Source organism: Phaseolus vulgaris, chromosome 4 (genome assembly GCF_051622355.1).
Source record: "Phaseolus vulgaris cultivar YP4 chromosome 4, ASM5162235v1, whole genome shotgun sequence".
In the NCBI taxonomy this organism is placed as follows: Eukaryota; Viridiplantae; Streptophyta; class Magnoliopsida; order Fabales; family Fabaceae; genus Phaseolus; species Phaseolus vulgaris.
The window spans coordinates 5,813,970-5,836,396 of record NC_143501.1 but is presented as its reverse complement, the minus strand read 5'-3'; the positions used below and the strand labels follow the sequence as shown (position 1 = coordinate 5,836,396).

Sequence of the window (22,427 nt, the reverse complement as noted above, 5' to 3'; positions counted from 1 at the left end):
TGTTTTTCGAGAATAATTTTGCTTTTATATATATTTAGGAAACAATGTATGAAGAAGGAAAACGTCTTACTTCTTTAATATCTACTGTGCTGAATTTCAAACAATCACGTCTGCACTGTTTTCTTAATTGCTAGATTTTTTAAATACTTATAATTTCACTTGTATATTGTTTTCAAAATTCAAAAAAATGTTTAATTACTTTTTAAAGCTTGTATGTTTACTTCTCATCTAATCTTTAATTAATTTATAAAAATGTATTTATCATATTGACTTAAATTTTTTAGTTGCAGTAAGCCAAGTCATTTTCTATTAATTAGTAGGAATACAATTTTTTTAACAATGTATATTACAGACTTTTAACACAAATCAATGTTTAGTTGTACATCAATCATAATAAAAGACTCATTGGTGGAAGAGTTATTGGAAATTTGAGGATCCATGGTGGAAGAGAATAACTACACAAAGTTCTGACAGTTCAACAATGAGTTGAAATTGTGAATTGCATGAGTTCATTTCTCTAATGTAAGAGTCAAAGAGGTGACAGTTTCAATATATACAAGATTTCTTGAAAATAGACCCACGAAGAGGTTCAGAAAAACAGTTTAGTTAGAAAAATGAAGTATCAAGTGAAATATATTGTAAAATATCTAAAGCTTCTTCCATTAACAAATACATGTACTTTGTTTGGTTCAAGTACTCAAGCTTTACTAATCAGGTTACTTACTTGAATCTCTCCTCTTCTAATTTTATGAACAAATGAAAATCCAAGGTGGAAAAGCAAAAAGTATAAGCTGTTACAATGCTCACTATTTCAATTCCACTTTCCCAATCAGCTAGAAAACCAGTACATGTTCTATGAAGTAATGTTTAAAAGTATTTTCCTTTCACTCCTCCTTTATTTCAATTTCCCTCTTAGATGTAGGAGTTTGCCTGGGAATTGTATTGGAAAACTCATCCTCAGATAACAGAATTTCAATCACTTGTACTTATTTTCTCTTTATATTATCATGGTACATTGCTAGAAAACAACTGGAATGCTATTTCACAATTCAGTAAGAAAAGCATGTATAATTTCAAGTTCTAAGAATGGATGCTTAGAAGCCTTTACATGTCACAATTCCTATTCCTTCAATCTCTCTCTCAGATGTAGTAGTTTGCCTGGACTTATTTAGTTACTCATCCTCTGATGATCCAATTTCAAACCCCTCTACTTGTTTTCTCTTCATTATATCTTGACACATTGGTAGAAACAGATTATAGTTTTCTCCTAAAACAGATGACAAAACCGTTCATATATATATATATTGGAAGATAAATATGAATAAAGTGAAATATAATTTCTATTTGCCACTTGTTATCCTGACATAAAGTAAATCCCTGCAGTGCAGAAACTTGATGAGGAGACAGTGGTTTTGTTTTATGCTGTCATGTATATATATATATACACATCCATGGGGAAAACTGGATGACTTTATATGCAGATCATATATCTAAAATATATTGTAATGTTGCTTCCATTAACACACATGTATACCTTTTACAGTTCAATAATTACACAAGCTTTACATACCTAATCTACATGTCAGGTGACAGGCTACACAATCATGCCTATGCAAATTTGGGTTGAAACACATGCATAACGTTACCATTACTTTTGAAGGTTTAGTAAATGCTGATTACAGAGTGAAATATTTGCAACTTAAGAAAAATGTAATTGAAAAGGGAGAGGGATATTGTGGAAAATTAATTAGCACCTGTAGAAGAGGCAGAAAAATGGGATTTGCTCCACATCTTTTTCTGAACTTTAGCTTCATCTTATTACCTAACACTCAGTTTCTGAAAGTGATTAATCTTTCCCCAGTCTTCGCCTTCTGGATTCTGACAACTCTGTTTGAGCAATGAACATTCCCAAGTTGTAAGAGAAGAGACAGATTTGGGCAGACCATCTTCTTGTAAGCTTGGCTGGACCATCCTCTGGGATCCCACCAGTATTTGAATGCGTTTTGGCAACAGCTTCAAATTCTCAGCTCCTCGACTTACAATTATTTTGTAGCAACGGTGCAGATAATCCTTCACTAGGAAATGATTCAAATTGAGGGCAATCATCAATTGTTAATTCCTTGAGATGATTATGAGTGTGCTCCTGTGAAATTCTTCTCAGATTTTGGCACCTTCTCAGGTGAATTAAACGGATCTTTGGAAAGAAATCTAGCAGAAAAATTGTAAGAGAGTTGCAGGCAGCATCAATCGTCAATTGTTCAAGGAAATTGTAATGGATCATGGGAACATTCACAAGTGGGCATGAAACAATTTCCAAGAGTTCAAGCGATGATGTGTCCATGCCGCTAATGATGAGCTTATCACAGTGAGAAATAAATAATTTCTTTAAATGAATAAGTTGCTCTGACAAACCTTTCAGCTTGGGACATTGATCCACAGAAAGATGTTGAAGACGTGGAAAAGAAGTAGTTTTACATTCCCATTCTTCCCATTCCTTCATGTTGTAGAATTCCAACCTTTCCAAGGACGTAAATGAAGAGTTGGTCCCATAAAATTCAGCACCAATGCTCACTATTCCATCAAGCCGTCTAATTTTGAGGATCTTCAGAGATGACAAAAGCCCAAGGGGAGGCAAACATAGACAATATTTACAGTCCTCCAACCGTAAGAACACCAAATTTGATAACGAATTATCAAATATCCAACTTGGGAATTCTATACCTTTGTAGTTTCTGATTGACAAACGCTCCAAGTGTTTGGAGGGCTGCAGAATCTCAAGTAGTTCCTTTTCTTTCCTTGGATCATCAGGGGTGTGATTTTTATTCCATTTTAACTTTAACCTCATAAGGTGTGTTTTGTTTTTCAAGTCCATTGCTAATGCTTCCGATGAATTCATAATATTATGCAGCTCCTTAATTGATAGGTCTCCATAAAGATTGAGTCCTCCTAGCTGTTTATTACTGAATTCACTATTTTTATGGACAAAAAAGGTACTCAGTACTCGAAGATTCTTTAATTCTCCCAAATCCATTGGCAACTTTGTCACTTTTGTATTTTTAAACTCCAGGCAACGTAATTTGGTGAGTTTATGCAAATTTGATGGCAGCTCCTTCAGATATCCACAAAAGTTCAACTTTAGTATTAGCAAGTTATAGAGCAAACATGTTGAGTCGGGTAGCTTTTGTATCCCAGTTTTCGAAAGGTCTAACGATTGGAGATGTTTAAGATTACCTATAGAATTTGGGACCTCTACAAGGTCCAAACAAGAATAGAGAGATATAACACGTAAAAAATTAAACTTGGAGAACACATCATGTATTGAAATCTTGAACTCCCAAGGATAATAGCCAATGCATGTTCTCCCAATTTCTGTAATTGAAATAAATGAACGCAGTCTTTTAGCATCAGTTAAACTCCCGAAACCATCAAAACATTTGACATCATCTAATGCAAATGAAAAATGACGGGTTGTTTTTGGTATACATTTTCCTTTATCAAATCTCAACCTGAAACAGATGTCCCCACAAACATATTTTGCTAGATCATTCAGAAGGTCATGCATGACAAAACCCCTTTTGGTGATTGATTGTTGAAAGAAAGACCTTGACAAAAGATCATTGAAATATTGTTCACCAACTTCTTCAGGATGTCTAACCTGTTGAGGGCATCCTAGAAAGTTTTGGGCCATCCACAACAAAATTAACTTCTCCTTCACAAACTCATAATCTTTAGGGAATAAGGCACAATAAGCAAAGCACCGTTTAAGATGAGAAGGAAGGTAGTGATAGCTCAGAAATAGCGCAGGAATAATTTCACTCTCTTCCTTTGGTAAGTCCCATATGTCGCTTTCCAATATGCTTTTCCAATCTGAAATGGATGACTTTGTGCGTAAAAGACATCCAATTGTTTTCAAAGCTAAAGGTAATCCTTTGCACTTCTCAACTATCCTTCTACCAATCTCCTTTAGCTCATTGTTCAATTCAAGATTATCATCTATTGATGCGTGTTTTGCAAAAACGTTCCAGCATTCATCCTCTCGTAATTGTTTTAGGCGATGCACTTTAGATTGCATGTTAGAAGCAACTTTCTCATCACGTGTTGTCACAAGAATTCTACTTCCAGTAGCGCCGTAGGTAAGAGGAGTTTGCACAGCTTCCCATTCGTCTCGTCTTTGGTTCCAAACATCATCCAATACAAGAAGAAATTTCTTTCCTAACAAATTTTGTTTCAGTTTTTTGTGAACCATTTCTAGGTTTCCACTGTCATCTTTTCTATCAGTGATTGCCTCAAGAATAGTTTTTGTCACGGTCAAAACATGAAAATGATCTGAAACACAGACCCAAGCTTTGGTATCAAATTTAGCACTGTTAATCTTTGGGTCATTGTATACATGTTGAGCGAGTGTGGTTTTACCCAACCCACCCATACCCACAATAGAAAGAATTGATGGCTGGTTTTGATTATTGGTTTCCGATGTGAGCCAATTAATGATTAAATCTTTGTCAGCATCTCTGCCATAAATAACACTTTCAACCACCAAAGAAGATGATGGCACTTTACTACCTGATCCAGCACCAGAATGAGTACACTCTTTCAAACCAAGAGCACCCTTTTGCCTTGCAAGATATTCTAATTTTTCTAAGACTTCTTTCAACCCTAAGTCAATTCTCTTGTTAAATGAACTGAAAGTAGAGTTGATGAAGTTTGATACCTTGTAAGCGATGGTTTGAGGTTCAAGTTCAGCTTCCACTTGACATCTGGTGAGTTCATAATCTATTTCGTCCAAAAGATCCTTTGCATCAAAGACAGCCTCTTTGACCGCAAAAAGCCATGCTTTGACATGTGGATCTGTGAACTGCTTTAGTTCAGCATCATCAGCGAGAGCATTGATGGAGTGTAGCATGATGTTCAAATTGCCGAGCAGTTTCTCATCAAGTTTTCTTCTCCGAAAGAAGTCTATAACCTGAGGAGAGGCCAGCCTATCGAATGCAAACTGAAGGAAAGCCGAAAGAAGAGCACCACCAACAAGTTCTGCTGCCATGGTAGAAATTGGTGAGGGATAGGGTTAATAGAAATCAGTTTCAGTTCGTAACAATTATTGATGAGATGAGTATACGATGTTCTACAGAGGATGACTTGACTTTAAGATGGTGGAACATCTTTTGTTTGAGTCTTGTTGAAAACTAGAATATTCTCACTGATGCAGCCACGAATAAGAAAGAGTGATAGTTGGATTAATTAGAAGTGAATGGTTCAAACTTGATGAATTCCCTGATCTAGCCACCAATAAGAAAAAGCGATAGTTGGACTAGTAGTGGATGGTTCAAACTATAGCAGTTTGACTTTTATTCAAGGGTTTTGATGAGTTGGACTTGTGAGTGTATAAATCCATAGTGTAGAAAATCTGCATCTAGAAAAGGTTGAATTTTCTGATATGGCAGTCGTATTTAATGAATAAATCTAACTGTTGAATTTATCTAACTCTTACTTAACTTATATTTTGAATCACTTGCATTTAGCAAAGTGAGAGGGAGTAGAAGTAAATCTTCATCGGTAAAAGACTCTTAATCCACTCTTTGAATATACAAGATTTGTAGAGAGGTGTTGGCTCCAAATAATCACTTTTTATCTCCATCTATACAAGACAATACTTGGTCAACAAGAAACTTTACACTTGTGTAACTTTGTTGTTGCTGTTCAGAGTCTTTAAACTTTTAGTGCAGAGCAAGAGCTTTTCTGCTGCAGCAGGATCTCGAGATTGTAGAGGAGAGGTAATAAAATAGTAAAATATAATTAACTGTTATTTTTGAATGGGAAGAGTGATTAGAAGGATGTGAAATAAAACAGGAGAGAAATGAGTTTTTATTGGAAGAATCAGAATTGTTTGAGAATGGATACTTGATGACGTTTTAACAAATGGCTTGCAATCTTTTATCTTTAATTTCATCCAGTTTTGTTTCTGCAAGAGGGTTAATGGCTTAATGAGTGCTCAGGGAAAAGTCCATTTTTCTTGGTTTATATAAGTATAGAATGCTGGATTATGATACATGAAGGGTCAAGAAGTATGAGAAAAAGGAAAAATAGAATATTTAGCAGTCTAAAGTTCTGAACATTAAGGAAAATAAAATGGATGGATGTATGGCCTTGCACATTGGACCCTGTTTTAAGAAAATTTCAATGCCCAAATTGTCTCAGTTTATTGTAATTCAACACAAATGAGCTATAGAATCTTATACCATATTAGATTTCAGCTTAAAAGAATTTCACATTAAGACTTGAGACAAGCATGTTTCATAATAACATGGTTTGTTATGAATAATTCAATTTCTCCATGATTTAGCATAATCCAGTATTGGGACAACATTTCTGAATAAACATTCAAGAGAACCAAATTCAAAAAACAGAGAATTTGGTTAAATTTATAGGGACTTGATTTGGTATAAGTGTTGCAAAGGTTATCTTTATATAGTTATTAGTTTATGATACATTCATCCACAGGCTTGTAAGGGCAGGAAGAAAAAAGTACTACAAAGATGCCTTAGAACAAAAAAGTACTACAAATATGGGTTGTGATCAAGCTTGCATCGATTTAGCTGATTCAATCTGCATTTGCTTTTGAGCTCAGTTGCCGACACTAACAAGCATCTAGGATCAGTGTTTACCTCTTTATGTCCTGTCTTTGGCCCACACTAGTGACTATATGCAATATTTTTTATAATGAAAGAAAATGGTATATTTCCATTTTTAACATTTATATGTATACCTGAACTTTAGAAAATGTATTTTATTATTTGAAAATTTTCATTTATTACCTTTCCTTTCAAATTCATCCAAAGATATTTCTTACTGTGATTATGATATAGTTAAGGCATTGATTAACGTTTTTAATGTGAGGGGCTGTGCCTATATATACATGAACAGATGAATGCATAATTGGCCTCAGAAATCAGAATCAATAGAAACCAAATAAAAACAGTGTTAACATGAGAACTCCAACTGTGATAGCTTTACCATATCCAGCACAAGGGCATGTGAATCCCATGATGACCTTCTCACAGAAGCTGCTTGAGAATGGATGCAAAGTCATTTTTGTGAACACAGACTTTAACCACAGGAGAGTGGTGAGTTCCATGGTGGAGCAACAAGATAGTTCTAGCCCTGATGAACAAGAATCAGTGCTGAAGTTGGTTTCAATCCCTGATGGTTTAGGACCTGATGATGACAGAAACGATCTGGCCAAGATGTGTGATGCCATTCCAAACACCATGCCAGAAGCACTTGAGAAGCTCATAGAGGATATTCATTTGAAAGGTGAGAACAGAATCAACTTCATTGTTGTTGATTTGTGCATGGCTTGGGCTTTGGATGTTGGGAGTAAATTGGGAATCAAAGGAGCTGTGTTGTGTCCTGCATCAGCAACTTTTTTCACCTTGCTGTACAACATCCCTGTGCTTATTGATGAGGGAATTATAGACTCTGATTTAGGTAAGAATATTATCGTATTCTTATGTTTGAACATAATTTATAACTTAATTTATACGTCTATTGTATAAGCTAATGTTTTTTTGTTGGTTTTTCGCTGAAGGTTTAACATTAACTACAGAAAAGAGAATTCAGATTTCGCCAAGTATGCCTGAGATGGATCCAAAAGACTTTTTTTGGTTGAATATCGGTGACCTAACAACTGGTAAGAAAGTGCTTAAGTATTTGCTGTATTGCGCACGAAGTTTACATTTGACACAGTGGTGGCTATGCAACACCACACATGAACTTGAACCTGAGACATTATTATTTCTTCCGAACATCATCCCAATTGGGCCATTGTTGAGAAGCAATGATAATGATCATAACAAAAGTGCAGCTACAAAATCAATGGGACAATTCTGGAAAGAAGACCACTCCTGCATGAGTTGGCTAGATGAACAAGCTGATGGTTCTGTGTTGTATGTTGCCTTTGGTAGTTTCACTCTTTTTGACCAAAACCAATTCAATGAACTTGCCCTTGGACTACACCTCACCAACAGACCTTTTCTTTGGGTTATAAGAGAAGACAATAAAATGGCATACCCTCATGAATTCCAAGGACATAAGGGTAAGATAGTTAATTGGGCTCCTCAACAAAAGGTTTTAAGCCACCCTGCCATAGCATGTTTTGTGACTCATTGTGGTTGGAATTCTACCATGGAAGGTTTGTCCAATGGGGTACCTTTATTGTGTTGGCCATACTTTGGAGAGCAACTTTACAACAAAGCACATATTTGTGATGAGTTAAAGGTTGGGTTGGGGATTGACAAGGATCAAAATGGGATTGTTTCACGTGGAGAGTTGAAAACCAAAGTGGAACAATTATTTAATGATGAGAACATAAAATGTAGGTGTGTGGTGTTGAAGGAGAAAGTGATGAAGAACATAGCAAAAGGAGGAACATCTTATGAGAACTTTAAGAGCTTTGTGAAGGAGATAAAGGAATAAGAGTTCAGATTTGTGCTTAGGTTAATTATAGTTTTGGATTAGTGTTTTATTTTACCGTTTTTTTATCAGAAATAAATTAAACAAATAGGAATGTTTAAGGCATATTCCAATCTATAAAAAAAAACTATTTTAAATAGTCCTCTAAAATTACATCAGTAAAAGAATGTTACATCAGAACTCTCAAAAAAACAGTTCATAATAGCCATAGCAAAAAAGTAAACCTTACATAATTTGGTATTGTCTTTTTTAAAACCGTCAAAAACAAATAAATCAAAAAAAGTTAAACAACTTTATTCCCAGTCCAAACTAACTTGATATTAATTACAAAAAAAACTTGTATTATATATGATGATAGTCCCTCAATAATGGATGCAATCATTTCGATAACCCATGCAGTTACAATTGGCAATGAATGTGTATGTGCAATACCCAATTCATTATGTTATTCTTTGTTGATTTCACCATATTATTAAATAAAATAGACGGTCATGGTAGAAATTATGATAAAAATAGATATTTTTATCATTTTATTATAAATTTTCTTTATTAATCATATTTATTTCAATTTCATAAAATATTTTTGAAATGTAAAAATGGGTCATTTCTTATTCTATAATAGGTAAGAAATAAACTTGTATATTTTTCGAACTGATCCTGAATATAGTTCAAGTTACATGATAATAAACTGACATTTTTTTATATAAACAATTAAATAGATAAACTAAAAGAATGTGTTATAACTATAAAAAGACACAAGAAAGTTTCCAATAACCACACAAATAATACACATACAAATACACAAGGCAGACTAAGATAAGAAAAGGATTAAAAATTCGAAAAGATGATTGTTAAACAATTTCAATCTCAACTTCTGATCCACCACATGATTCTGACAGTGGAGGAGAAAGAGTCAAAAGAAACTTAATTCATGGTGGTCCACATGTTTGTTTTCAGGAGGGAGGGAATATTTTTTTTTTGTTTGTTTCAAAGATTTTGAGGGTGGGAGAGTGGATGGGGAGAGGGTGGATGGTTCTTTTTATTTTATTTTATTTTTATCAGCAATAAACAATAAATAAATGAGAACCAACTTTTAACTAGAACCGCCTACCTAACTGATGAAAGCACTAACCAAACTAACACGTAAAAACTTCAAGGAACAATCATCATGCATGCCGAAGGTTCTAAACACCAATCAGAATAGGAAAACGAAGTAGAACGAGATTTTGTGGAAATCCAAGACCAAACCTTTACTTGCACCATTGCAAGCATTTCTGACACATCAGTCACACCCCTTTTGAAAATGATAAGGTTCCTGTGATTCCAGATTTCACTCACAACCCCCACCCAAATTGTACTCCACACAATGTTAACCGAGTTTGAAGACTGACTCATCCAGAAATGAGCAAAGTTGGACTTAGGATCAATGTGAGACACAAACGAAACTCTAAGCCACTTATAGCAAAAACACCAAACACGCCAAGTAAAATTGCAATAAAAAACAAATGGCGGAAGACTCTTCCTCCTTCCCACACAGACAACACAAAGCATTTTCAACCATCACCCCTCGCCTTTCCAGATTGACCCTAGTAGCAGTCTTATTCTCCAGAACCCTCCAAACAGTAAATAAAGCAAAAGGTACGGCTTTACATCTCCACAACTTATTGAATACCGGAGAACCTTCCACCTCACTATCCCTCCTAACATGCATATAAGCAGAGTTAACTGAAAACTTCTGAAGATCCCCGACCTTCCAAACACAACTATCCGCCTCTCCCAAAATCAACCTAACACCTTGCAATACCTGCCAAAATTGATCCACCAAAGGCTTCTCCCATTCGAAAAAAGGTCTTCGCCGGACTAAATGTCAAACTCAAACACCATTAGACCAAGATCCAAGCTCTGCCACCTTTGTCTCTTTGGCCAAACACAAAGAGAACAGTCTCGGAAAGGCTCTCTTCAACGCATCGCAACCCAACCAATTATCCTCCCAGAAGGAAATATCCTTTCCATCACCAACTTTCCAGTTGAACCCATCTTCAAAACTTCTTCCCCAACCCTCTGAGGCTCACACCTCTTTCAAATCTTTCCACCAAAGAGAGCTTCTACGACTTTTTCCTTCCTTTCTCAAGCACTTCCAACCACCATATTTTGAAACTAGAATCTCCTTCCAATGACCACCCTTATCCGTACCCAACCTCCAAATCCATTTTCCTAACAAAGCCAAGTTAAAAATTTTTAAATCAATAATACCAAGCCCCCCCAAAAATCGCGAGGCTTACATACCTTTTGCCAAGAAGCCCAAACGATCTTCCTTCCTTCAGATCCCCACCCCCAGAGAAAATTCCTTTGAATCCTAACTAATTTATTTGCCACCCCTAAAGGCAATTTGAATAAGGACATAAAAAATAACGGGATAGAGGAAAGAACTGACTTGACAAACAGATCCTCCCAGCCATCGAAAGGCACCTCCCTTTCCACCTGCTCAACCTAGCCTAAACTTTCTCTATCACCCCATTCCAAAAGGCACCACGCTTGTGATTCCCTCCAACTGGCAATCCCAAGTAAACAAAAGGAGAAACCATCACGTCGCAGTTGAGAATAGCTGCCAAACGCTGAAGCGAAAGCTGATCCAGCCCCGTCCCACCAATTCTACTTTTCAAAAAATTCACCCTAAGCCCAGAAGAAAGCTCGAAGCATTGCAAAATCGCCTTAATATTGAAAACGCTTTTGGTGTTAGCTTCACAGAAGAACAAAATATCATTTGCATATTGTAACATATTTACCTTCACTTTATCCTTGCCAACCTCCAAACTGTCAATCAAATCTTTTCTTCAGCCACCCTTGATACCCCAGCCAACCCTTTTGCCACAATAAGGAAGAGAAACGGTGCTAGCGGATGACCTTAACGAAGTCCCTTCCTAGGAAAGAACTCCCTAGGTGGACTACCGTTAACTAGAACTGAAACCGAGGCTGATTCTAAACAACCCTTTATCCAATAGATCCAAAGATCACAGAAACCCAACCTCCTTAGCATATAATAAATAAACTCCCAACTGACCGAGTCATACGCCTTCTCATTGTCAACTTTGAAGAAAACACAACTCTTCCTCTTTCTTTTATATTCTTCCAAAACCTCATTGGCGACTAACACACTGTCCAGAAAAACCCCTTCCTTCAAGGAAAGTCGACTATCTAACGTCAATAACTTTACTAGTTACCTTTTTCAATCGTAGAGATAGCACTTTAGATATGATTTTATACAAGCACCCAACTAATGAAATAGGTCTAAACTCACCGAGCTGCTGAGGATTTTCTACTTTTGGTATTAAACAAAGAAACAAAGCGTTTGAATCTCTGGGTCAATGACCATTAACCGCAAAATTCTTCACTGCCGACACCACATCCTTTTTAATGATATCCCAGCAAAATTTTAAAAAACCGAAATTGAAACCATCAGAGCCAGGGCTCTTTGAACTGTCACAACTCCAAACTACAGCCCTAACCTCATCTTCAGAAAATCTCCAATCAACAACTCATTATCGGACTCCGAAATGGAACTGAACCTGACATTGTCCAATCTAACTTGACAAGCATCGTTCATGGCAAACCTATCTTCAAAGGAAACACGAACCTTGTCCTTGATCACCTCCTTATCTTCACACCATTTACCGTTAACGAAAACCCCATGCAACTGATTCCTTGCCCTTCTCCAGTTTACAGAGTGAAAAAACTTTGTATTAAGATCCCCCTGTTTTAACTACTTTTGTCTTGCTTTCTGAAACATAATAGCCTCTTGCTTAAATTTGAATTTATTAAGTTTTGCAAAGAGGAACTTTCTTTCTTCCCTTTCTGACTCAACTAAACCACCATCATTGTCTCGTACATCTAATTCATCGATCTTCTTTTGCACTTCCTTACTGGCAAGATTTACACCTCCAAAGACTTCTTTGTTCCATACTTTTAAATATGCTTTTAGTTTTTTCAATTTTTTTTTGAAAATAAAAATCCCACCTCCTATAACCTATAAGAAGACCAACTCGAACTCACAAACTCTTTAAATCTGCTATCTTTTTGCCAAACATCCAAACACCTAAAAGGTTTCGGGCCCCAGTCCACTGACACCTCTTTAAGTATAACCGCACAATGGTCAGAGATTGATTTGTTTAAAACGAATTGTTGGCAGTGAGGCCAAGATTCCAGCCACTCCTTTGAAACTAGAACCCTGTCGATTCTGCTCTTCACCAAACCATTGGGTTTATACGAAGTAAACTTCCTTCCAACCAACGGGATATCAACCAATTCTGATTTTTTGATAAAATCATTAAACCCTTTTATTTCTCTAGAATAATCTGACGTCGAAATCAAACTCTTCCTCTCTTCTTGACGTCTAATAGAATTAAAATCTCCAATAATACACCACGCCTTTGATAGTTGATTCAACCTGACTCCATTGATCTTTTTCCACATCTCTTTCTTTTCCCGTAAAGAGCCACAACAATATACATTCACTATAGTTACAAAAACCTCATTAATAACCTTCCAAAAACCTTCAATCACAGTATAGTTCCTTCCGTTTACAAAACTAAACATCTGAAACGACTTATTACTCCACATCGTAAGAACCCCCCTGCGTTGTTTGTAGCTTTGTTTTCGACCCAATCTACTTCGTTAGTCCCCCAAAGAAGACAAACCTTCTCCCTGCTGATGAAGAGATTTGTGGCGATTAATGTAGGATTATTGTATTTTACCAAAATATTCTTGTCCATCCATTTTATTTACAATATACAAAATTAAATATTATATAAATTTATTTATTATTTATAATTTCAAAAATATTTAATTATACTATTAATAACAACATATAATTATAAATAATAAAATACAAAATACAAAAAAATTTATAATATCAACCATATATAGTTATATAAAGTAACAAATGAATATAATAATAAATATTATTTTCATAAATTTTAATGTATTTAATAAATTTATTTCAATTTAACACAAAAAAATATTTAATCTTTTATTAAAAAATATAAACAATTATAGATATTATATGTTAAAAATATTTAATTAATTCAAACCTAAAAAAAATCATAATTCATTATTTAAATATTTTTTAATAACAAGGGTAAATTTGTAAACTTACAATAAATCATCCTCACAAATCCACTCTATCATCCCTCAATCCAAACAACCTCACATATCCTCTCACACATACTCTCTAATCCTCACAAATCCACTCCTCAGTCCAAATAGAAAAGTTCATTTTTCTTGGTTTATATAAGTATAGAATGCTGGATTATGATACATGAAGGGTCAAAAGTATGAGAAAAAGGAAAAATAAAATATTTAGTAGTCTAAAGTTCTGAACATTAAGGAAAATAAAATGGATGGATGTATGGCCTTGCACATTGGACCCTGTTTTAAGACAATTTCAATGCCCAAATTGTCTCAGTTTATTGTAATTAAACACAAATGAGCTATAGAATCTTATACCATATTAGATTTCAGCTTAAAAGCATTTCACATTAAGACTTGAGACAAGCATGTTACATAATGACATGGTTTATTATGAATAATTCAATTTCTCCATGATTTAGCATAATCCAGTATTGGGACAACATTTCTGAATAAACATTCAAGAGAACCAAATTAAAAAAACAGAGAATTTGGTTAAATTTATAGGGACTTGATTTGGTATAAGTGTTGCAAAGGTTATCTTTATATAGTTAGTTGGAATTAGTTATTAGTTTATGATACATACATCCACTGGCTTGTAAGGGCAGGAAGAAAAAAGTACTACAAAGATGTCTTAGAACAAGACAGAAGCTTCACATATTAAACACGTAATTAACGAAGCTTTTAGTTTCACTTAAACTCCCAAAACCATTAAAACCTTTATCAAATTTCAATCTGGAACAAAAATCCACACAGACATATTTTGTCAAATTATTGAATTTGTCAAATGATTGAAAAGGTCATGCATGACGAAACACCTCCTAAGACATGATTGTTCAAAACACTTTTTGACCCCTAATTGTTGAAAGAAAGACCTTGACAATAGATCATTCAAGTAATGTTCACCAACTTCTTCTTGACGTCTAATATGTTGTGGACTCACAAGAAAATTATTAACTTCTCCTTCACAAACTCATAATCTTTGGAAAATAAGACACAATAAGCAAAGCACCTTTTAAGATGAGAATGAGGGTTTTTGACCATGATGGGGTTATTTTTTTTTGTTTTTACCAAAATGGTGTCCGTTTAAAAAAAAATTACAAATTTAGGCAAGTCGTGCCAATTTAGCACAATTTCATATGCACAAATCGCCCAATTTGACACCACTCTGTCATGTCATAATGAAGTCGTGCCAACTTGGCACGACTTCTGTCCTGTCATACTGAAGTCATGCCAACTTGCCACGACTTATGTTATGTCATAATTTTTATTTTTATTTTAAATTTTATTGTTTATATATTGGGTTGTAAGTTATGTAATGTAAAAAATTAATTTGATACATAATTTTCTAAGAGTGTTAGTTTTAAGGAACAAAAAATTGGATAATCGTGTATTACAATTATTTATTTTTTTCTAAAGTAATAATTTTTTTATCACAATTCAAATAATACATTTTTTGACCTGTTTATTTTTTTTAATGTCATTTATATTAAAATATAAAAAGGTATAAGTACGGTAATTATTTTGAAATAATTATATAAATTTTAAATAAAACAAATAATATAAATAATTTGTAATTATTTTGAAATAATTAAATAATTTAAAAATAATTATATATATCCAATTTTTTGTTCCTTGAAACTAACCCTCTTAAAAAATTATGTATCAAATTAATTTTTAGCATTACATAACTTACTATCCAATATATAAACAATAAAATTTTTAAAAAAAATTAAAAATTAAGATGTGGCAGATTTGTGTCAAGTTGGCACGACTTCGGTATGACAGGGCAGAAGTCGTGCCAAGTTGGCACGATTTTAGTATGACATGGCAGAGTCGTGTCAAATTGGAACGATTTGTCCATATGAAGTCGTGCCAAATTGGCACGACTTGCCTAAATTTGTAATTTTTTTTAAATGGACTCCATTTTGGTAAAAACAAAAAAAAATAACCCCATCATGATCAAATACCCTGAGAAGGAAGGTGGCAATAGCTTAGAAATAGCAAAGAGATTATTTCATTGTGCTCTTTTAGTAGCTCCCATATGTCACTTTCCAATATGTTTTTTCAATCTGAAATGGATGACTTTGTGCGTAAAAGACATCCAATTGTTTTCAAAGTTAGAGGCAATCTGTTGCACTTCTCAACTATCCTTCTACCAATCTTTTTATTATTTGAAAATTTTCATTTATTAACCTTTCCTTTCAAATTCATCTAAATTAAAAGAAATATTTTTTACAATTTTTTTATAAGCAAAAAGTAAATAAAATTAGAAGGGATATTTTAGGAATGTTTGAACCCTTATATAAAAATTAGATCTAGCAAAACCATTCCCAAAGTTCCTATCTAGTATGCAAAATTATGCAGGACAAATTAGTTTTGCTGTTTTGCTGTTAAGAAGACATTCCTATCCAAACAGCTCCTAGCCTTTGGCTAAGACATAGATTGATAAAACTAAAGCAACAAATATGCAATGCATGACAGAGCAAATCTAGACCAGCACCTACACAATTCTGCACTGCCTCATCCTACTCTCTGCACACATAATCTCATAGTGACCCCCTTCCACCACATCCCAGATCAAAGACCCACCATCCGTTTTTTCCCTAGCCTTCACGTCTAATTTCTTACACTAATTACATGATTCTCGTAATTAAATAACACCATAATGCTAAATCAATTAATAAACTAAAAAACAAAAGTTTAATGATAAAAACACTAAAGTCGAATCAGAGAAGTACAAGGAAATGTAAAGAGGTATAGAATGACAAAATTATTGTTGTGAACACACAAACTTTCTACATTTCTTCTTACATGAAATTTATGATAGCCGAAGATTTTGACTGATCGTGACCTAGATTGTAATTGGTACGTATATACACGATTATGATATAGTGAGGGGCTGTGCCTATATATAGATGAATAGATGCATGCATAATTGGTCTCAGAAAATCAGAATCAATAGAAACCAAATAAAAAGAGTGTTAACATGAGAACTCCAACTGTGCTAGCTTTACCATATCCAGCACAAGGGCATGTGAATCCCATGATGACCTTCTCGCAGAAGTTGGTTCAGAATGGATGCAAAGTCATTTTTGTGAACACAGACTTTATCCACAGGAGAGTGGTGAGTTCCATGGTGGAGCAACAAGATAGTTCTACCCTTGATGATGAAGAATCAGTGCTGAAGTTGGTTTCAATCTCTGATGGTTTAGGACCTGATGATGACAGAAACGATCTGGCCAAGATGTGTGATGCCATTCCAAACACCATGCCAGAAGCACTTGAGAAGCTCATAGAGGATATTCATTTGAAAGGTGAGAACAGAATCAACTTCATTGTTGCTGATTTGTGCATGGCTTGGGCTTTGGATGTTGGGACTAAACTGGGAATCAAAGGAGCTGTGTTGTGTCCTGCATCAGCAACTTTTTTCACCTTGCTGTACAACATCCCTGTGCTTATTGATGAGGGAATTATAGACTCTGATTTAGGTAAGAATATTATCGTATTCTTATGTTTGAACATAATTTATAACTTAATTTATACGTCTATTGTATAAGCTAATGTTTTTTTGTTGGTTTTTCGCTGAAGGTTTAACATTAACTACAGAAAAGAGAATTCAGATTTCGCCAAGTATGCCTGAGATGGATCCAAAAGACTTTTTTTGGTTGAATATCGGTGACCTAACAACTGGTAAGAAAGTGCTTAAGTATTTGCTGTATTGCGCACGAAGTTTACATTTGACACAGTGGTGGCTATGCAACACCACACATGAACTTGAACCTGAGACATTATTATTTCTTCCGAACATCATCCCAATTGGGCCATTGTTGAGAAGCAATGATAATGATCATAACAAAAGTGCAGCTACAAAATCAATGGGACAATTCTGGAAAGAAGACCACTCCTGCATGAGTTGGCTAGATGAACAAGCTGATGGTTCTGTGTTGTATGTTGCCTTTGGTAGTTTCACTCTTTTTGACCAAAACCAATTCAATGAACTTGCCCTTGGACTACACCTCACCAACAGACCTTTTCTTTGGGTTATAAGAGAAGACAATAAAATGGCATACCCTCATGAATTCCAAGGACATAAGGGTAAGATAGTTAATTGGGCTCCTCAACAAAAGGTTTTAAGCCACCCTGCCATAGCATGTTTTGTGACTCATTGTGGTTGGAATTCTACCATGGAAGGTTTGTCCAATGGGGTACCTTTATTGTGTTGGCCATACTTTGGAGAGCAACTTTACAACAAAGCACATATTTGTGATGAGTTAAAGGTTGGGTTGGGGATTGACAAGGATCAAAATGGGATTGTTTCACGTGGAGAGTTGAAAACCAAAGTGGAACAATTATTTAATGATGAGAACATAAAATGTAGGTGTGTGGTGTTGAAGGAGAAAGTGATGAAGAACATAGCAAAAGGAGGAACATCTTATGAGAACTTTAAGAGCTTTGTGAAGGAGATAAAGGAATAAGAGTTCAGATTTGTGCTTAGGTTAATTATAGTTTTGGATTAGTGTTTTATTTTACCGTTTTTTTATCAGAAATAAATTAAACAAATAGGAATGTTTAAGGCATATTCCAATCTATAAAAAAAAACTATTTTAAATAGTCCTCTAAAATTACATCAGTAAAAGAATGTTACATCAGAACTCTCAAAAAAACAGTTCATAATAGCCATAGCAAAAAAGTAAACCTTACATAATTTGGTATTGTCTTTTTTAAAACCGTCAAAAACAAATAAATCAAAAAAAGTTAAACAACTTTATTCCCAGTCCAAACTAACTTGATATTAATTACAAAAAAAACTTGTATTATATATGATGATAGTCCCTCAATAATGGATGCAATCATTTCGATAACCCATGCAGTTACAATTGGCAATGAATGTGTACGTGCAATACCCAATTCATTATGTTATTAATTTTAAATACGAATTATTCTTTGTTGATTTCACGATAATTTTAAATAAAATAGAAACTTACGGTCATGGTAGAAATTATGATAAAAATAGATATTTTATCATTTTATTATAAATTTTCTTTATTAATCATATTTATTTCAATTTCATAAAATATTCTTGAAATATAAAAATAGGTCGTTTCTTATTCTATAACAAGTATAGATAAGAAATAAACTTTTATATTTTTCGAACTGATTCTGAATGACATTTTTTTATATAAACAATTAAAATATTTGCTATAACCAATTAAATAGATAAACTAAAAGAATGTGTTATAACTAATTAAAGGCTACACAAGAAAGTTTCCAATATACACAAGGCAGACTAAGATAAGAAAAGGATGAAAAAATCGAAAAGATGTTTGTCAAACAATCTCAATCTCAAATTCTGATCCACACATGGTTCTGACAGTGGAGGAGAAAGAGACAAAAGAAACTTGAATTCATGGGGTATATTTTACATGGTCCACATTAATTGAATATGAAAATCTTGCAGAAATATTCAGGAAACATTTTTTTTCCTGTAATTTCGTGGCTATTTTGTTGTTGTTGAAAGTGTCTTTTTAGATGATTCTAAGCATTCCAAAGAATAGGAAAACCATCCATGGGTGACAAGGGAACACATTTACGGCACGGCAAGAAACAAGTCTCTATCTTGGAGAAAATCGAAAGTATATGAATCTTAGAGTTTGTGGTCTAAATATTTACCAGCAATCAATAATATCATAATAATTGATTGATACAACTAGAAGTTGTAAATGACAACCAATAGTTAAACTAAGTTTCTTATTATGGAATAGTATCCTCTACTAATGTTTCTTCTTTATATTTTGTCCTTAAAAGAATTCATATTTCTTATCTTATCTTGTTAACTAGAAAGTTTTTACATTTGAAGCATAGAACTAGTAACACTAATTCGATAATGAAAGATTTGGTTAACTCTTGTTACGTGTACTTTCTTTTAGTTAACTTGAAATTGGGTACATAAACCTACCTTGAACATGATGATGTGAATAATAAGATATTCAATTATTTGTGAATAGAAGAGATGGTAAAGCAGGCTCAACCACACACCAGTCCGCAACCTGCTAGAAAAAAATGCAATGTGGACTGTTTATTTCAATTTGTTGGTTTTCTTAAGCTCGTTTTGCACAACTCGCAGCTCACGTGGGTTAAGTGTTGAACGGGGAGAGTTGGCGTGCATAACCCACATATTTCAAAAATTTAGAAATTTCTTTATGTATCCCCATAATTTCTTCTTGTAACTTCATATTCTAAAAAATTCTAATATTATTCATTTCAAATTCTATAATTTAAAATACATTATAATTGTACAATCTGAAATATTATACATTCCAAAACACAAATTTTAAATTCCAAATTCTATAACCTAGGAAGTATCTTGAATTCCACACTCTGGAATTAAAGAAAAAATATTCAATGAAAAATGTCAAAGGGTAATTTGAGTATTTTTTTAAGTATGGGGTGCAAGAAGAAAGGCATAGAAGTGTAGGAAGAAACTACCTCCAATTCCTAATTCATAACACCTTCACGAAATTCAATAATAATTTTTTTAATATTTAATAGTGTGTTTTTATCTTTCTAAAGTGCATAGATTGTTTAGGTTTAAATACTCATCAAATGCTAAATACAGTAGTTAAACCTTAGTCTTTTTTGTAATAAAAGTTAAGTATAGTATTATATATATATATATATATATATGAATGTATATATGTATATATATTATTTTTAAATTGGAATAGTAATCATGTGTCTAAATGTATTACCTTAAAAAAGCGTATATATTTAATGTAATATTTTAGGTTTAATTACCTTTTTCGTCCCTATATTTATAGTCAATAGTCAATTTGGTACAGTGGTTTTTAAAAAATTCAATTTGGTCCCTAAGTTTTTTAAAATGTATTCAAAATGGTCCTTTCTGTTAAATATCACCAAATGGCGTTAAGTGGTGCTTATGTGGCAAACACATGTAAGTTACGTGGATTATGCTTACATTACTTTGGTGAATACTAAATTAAGGTTTAGGTTATTCAAATTGGGGATTTCGAATTTCTGATTTAGGGTTTCTGATACGAGGATTGCTCCCCTGGTTGGATTCTGTGGTGCGCTTCCCTGCTTCGATTCCATTCGGAGGTGTGCTCCCCTCATTCGATTCTGTGGTGCGATCGTGAGTTACGATGGTAAGTTGCGTTCCCATGGTCGATTTGGAGGAGCGATTATGTGGTGCGGTCCAGAGGTGGTGAAGGGGCAGCGATTGCGATCCAGACCGTGGTGTCGTTTTGTGGTTGCTCCTTTATAAGGTTAGTAATTTTTTACTTAGTTTCAGAGTGGTTCTGTTTTTTATTACTTTTAGAGAACATATACAGAGTTGTTTATGATGTAGGGTCCACCATGTGCAACATTTTTTTATGTGTGGTCCAACATTGGGTCTCTGACATAATATTGTGATGTGTGGTCCAACATTTAAGTGAAGATTTGGTTTGTAATTTGTTTGTTATTTGTGGTCATATGCATATTTATATTTCACAGGAATACCTTTTATAAAGTTCATATCATGAAAGAAGGTTATTTTCAACTTGTGGTCCACCATAGTGGGATATTTTGTGATGCGAGATATGTTGGTGGTGATACATCAACATGGTCATGTGACAGTGATAGATGGATGTAGATCCAGTGAACTTCATTTCATTTTGGTACAAGAAGGAAACATATGCAGAGGTGTACAACACAGTTATCTATCCAGTTAATGGTGAACAAGTATGGGAAAGAACTGAAATGCCAGATGTTGTGCCACCTCCCACAAAGAAGATGCTTGGAAGACCAAAAAAGAAGAGAAGGTTAGAGCCATGGGAGGTAATGAAGAATAAGACTCAGATAGGCCAAACTGGGTTAAAGAAAAAAAGTGGGATCTGTCATAAGCTTGGCCACAATAGAAAGTCTTGCATTGAAAAGTCATCTGAACAAGGTCCAAGTGCAAAACGACCATCTCACCCAAGGCCATCTCAGCAAGCTCCAAGTCAAGCAGCTACAAGTGCACCAGGGCCACCTCAAGAAGCTCCAAGTCAGGCAGCTACAAGGGCATCAGGGCCATCTCAGGAAGCTCCAAGTCAGGAAACTACAACTGCAACATTTTCAAGACCCAACACGAGGCTTAAGTTACAGTCCATCAGAGGCTGCTTTTGGAAGCCATGAATGCTTTTGGAACTCACTTATTTCTAAACATATGTATTTTGAAAAACAATTATTATAGGACCAAACTATGTTAGCTCTTATGGATTCATTAGTGAAGAAAATCTGCTTGTGCTTTATCTTCTAAGGTATTACATATCTTTTGTATTACTTTTACATACTTTACCTTTATATTATTATAACATCACAATTTTCCTTCATTTATTTAGTCTTTGATGAGATTGGCCTCTGCTTGCTCTGAATTTTCTTGTTGTGTTGCCCAAATCAGAGTTCTTAATTGTTCATGATACTAATCTGTTTGATTCTTAATTTCAATTGTATAATACCTTTCAATCTCAAGCCCTTTGAGAAAAAACTTATATAGCGGTTGCACATTTTTAAATGTTGTTTAAATTTTTCTGAAAATATCACTGCTTATCTTTTCTATAAATATCTTCTAAACAGCCAATGTATACCCTTACATCACTTTTGTGAAATCTTCAATCAGGTTTCATTTACATATAATAAACTTTGAGTTTAAAATGCAGCCTTGGCCCTGGGAATTGCAAATCAGTTAACCAACATAGTTTCAATTATGAAGTTTACTTCGCTCACTACAA

General features: G+C 34.1%; 2 protein-coding genes and 1 pseudogene across 3 annotated transcripts; 2 read left to right on the top strand and 1 right to left on the bottom strand.

Moving 5' to 3' along the window:
• Window positions 1-965: 965 nt before the first annotated feature.
• LOC137836973 (putative disease resistance RPP13-like protein 1) lies at window positions 966-5,281 on the bottom strand (annotated as a pseudogene). The gene is made up of 2 exons (XR_016520465.1): window positions 1,755-5,281; window positions 966-1,267 (listed from the first exon to the last, which is right to left on the bottom strand). The product of XR_016520465.1 is annotated as a putative disease resistance RPP13-like protein 1 (transcript).
• A 1,623-nt stretch (window positions 5,282-6,904) lies between these two features.
• LOC137836966 (UDP-glycosyltransferase 83A1) lies at window positions 6,905-8,608 on the top strand. The gene is made up of 2 exons (XM_068645775.2): window positions 6,905-7,485; window positions 7,586-8,608. The coding sequence occupies exons 1-2, from the start codon at window positions 6,984-6,986 to the stop codon at window positions 8,470-8,472; spliced, it is 1,389 nt and encodes a 462-aa protein (XP_068501876.2). The 5' UTR covers window positions 6,905-6,983; the 3' UTR covers window positions 8,473-8,608.
• Window positions 8,609-16,533: 7,925 nt separating this feature from the next.
• Window positions 16,534-18,265, top strand: LOC137836975 (UDP-glycosyltransferase 83A1). Its single transcript, XM_068645783.2, has 2 exons — window positions 16,534-17,144; window positions 17,245-18,265. The coding sequence occupies exons 1-2, from the start codon at window positions 16,643-16,645 to the stop codon at window positions 18,129-18,131; spliced, it is 1,389 nt and encodes a 462-aa protein (XP_068501884.2). The 5' UTR covers window positions 16,534-16,642; the 3' UTR covers window positions 18,132-18,265.
• Window positions 18,266-22,427: the final 4,162 nt, after the last annotated feature.

Coding starts and splice junctions, on each gene's coding strand:
- LOC137836966 (XM_068645775.2), top strand. CDS start 6,984: ATGAGAACTCCAACTGTGATAGCTTTACCATATCCAGCACAAGGGCAT. Junction 7,486..7,585: donor AATTATAGACTCTGATTTAG/GTAAGAATATTA, acceptor TTTTCGCTGAAG/GTTTAACATTAACTACAGAA.
- LOC137836975 (XM_068645783.2), top strand. CDS start 16,643: ATGAGAACTCCAACTGTGCTAGCTTTACCATATCCAGCACAAGGGCAT. Junction 17,145..17,244: donor AATTATAGACTCTGATTTAG/GTAAGAATATTA, acceptor TTTTCGCTGAAG/GTTTAACATTAACTACAGAA.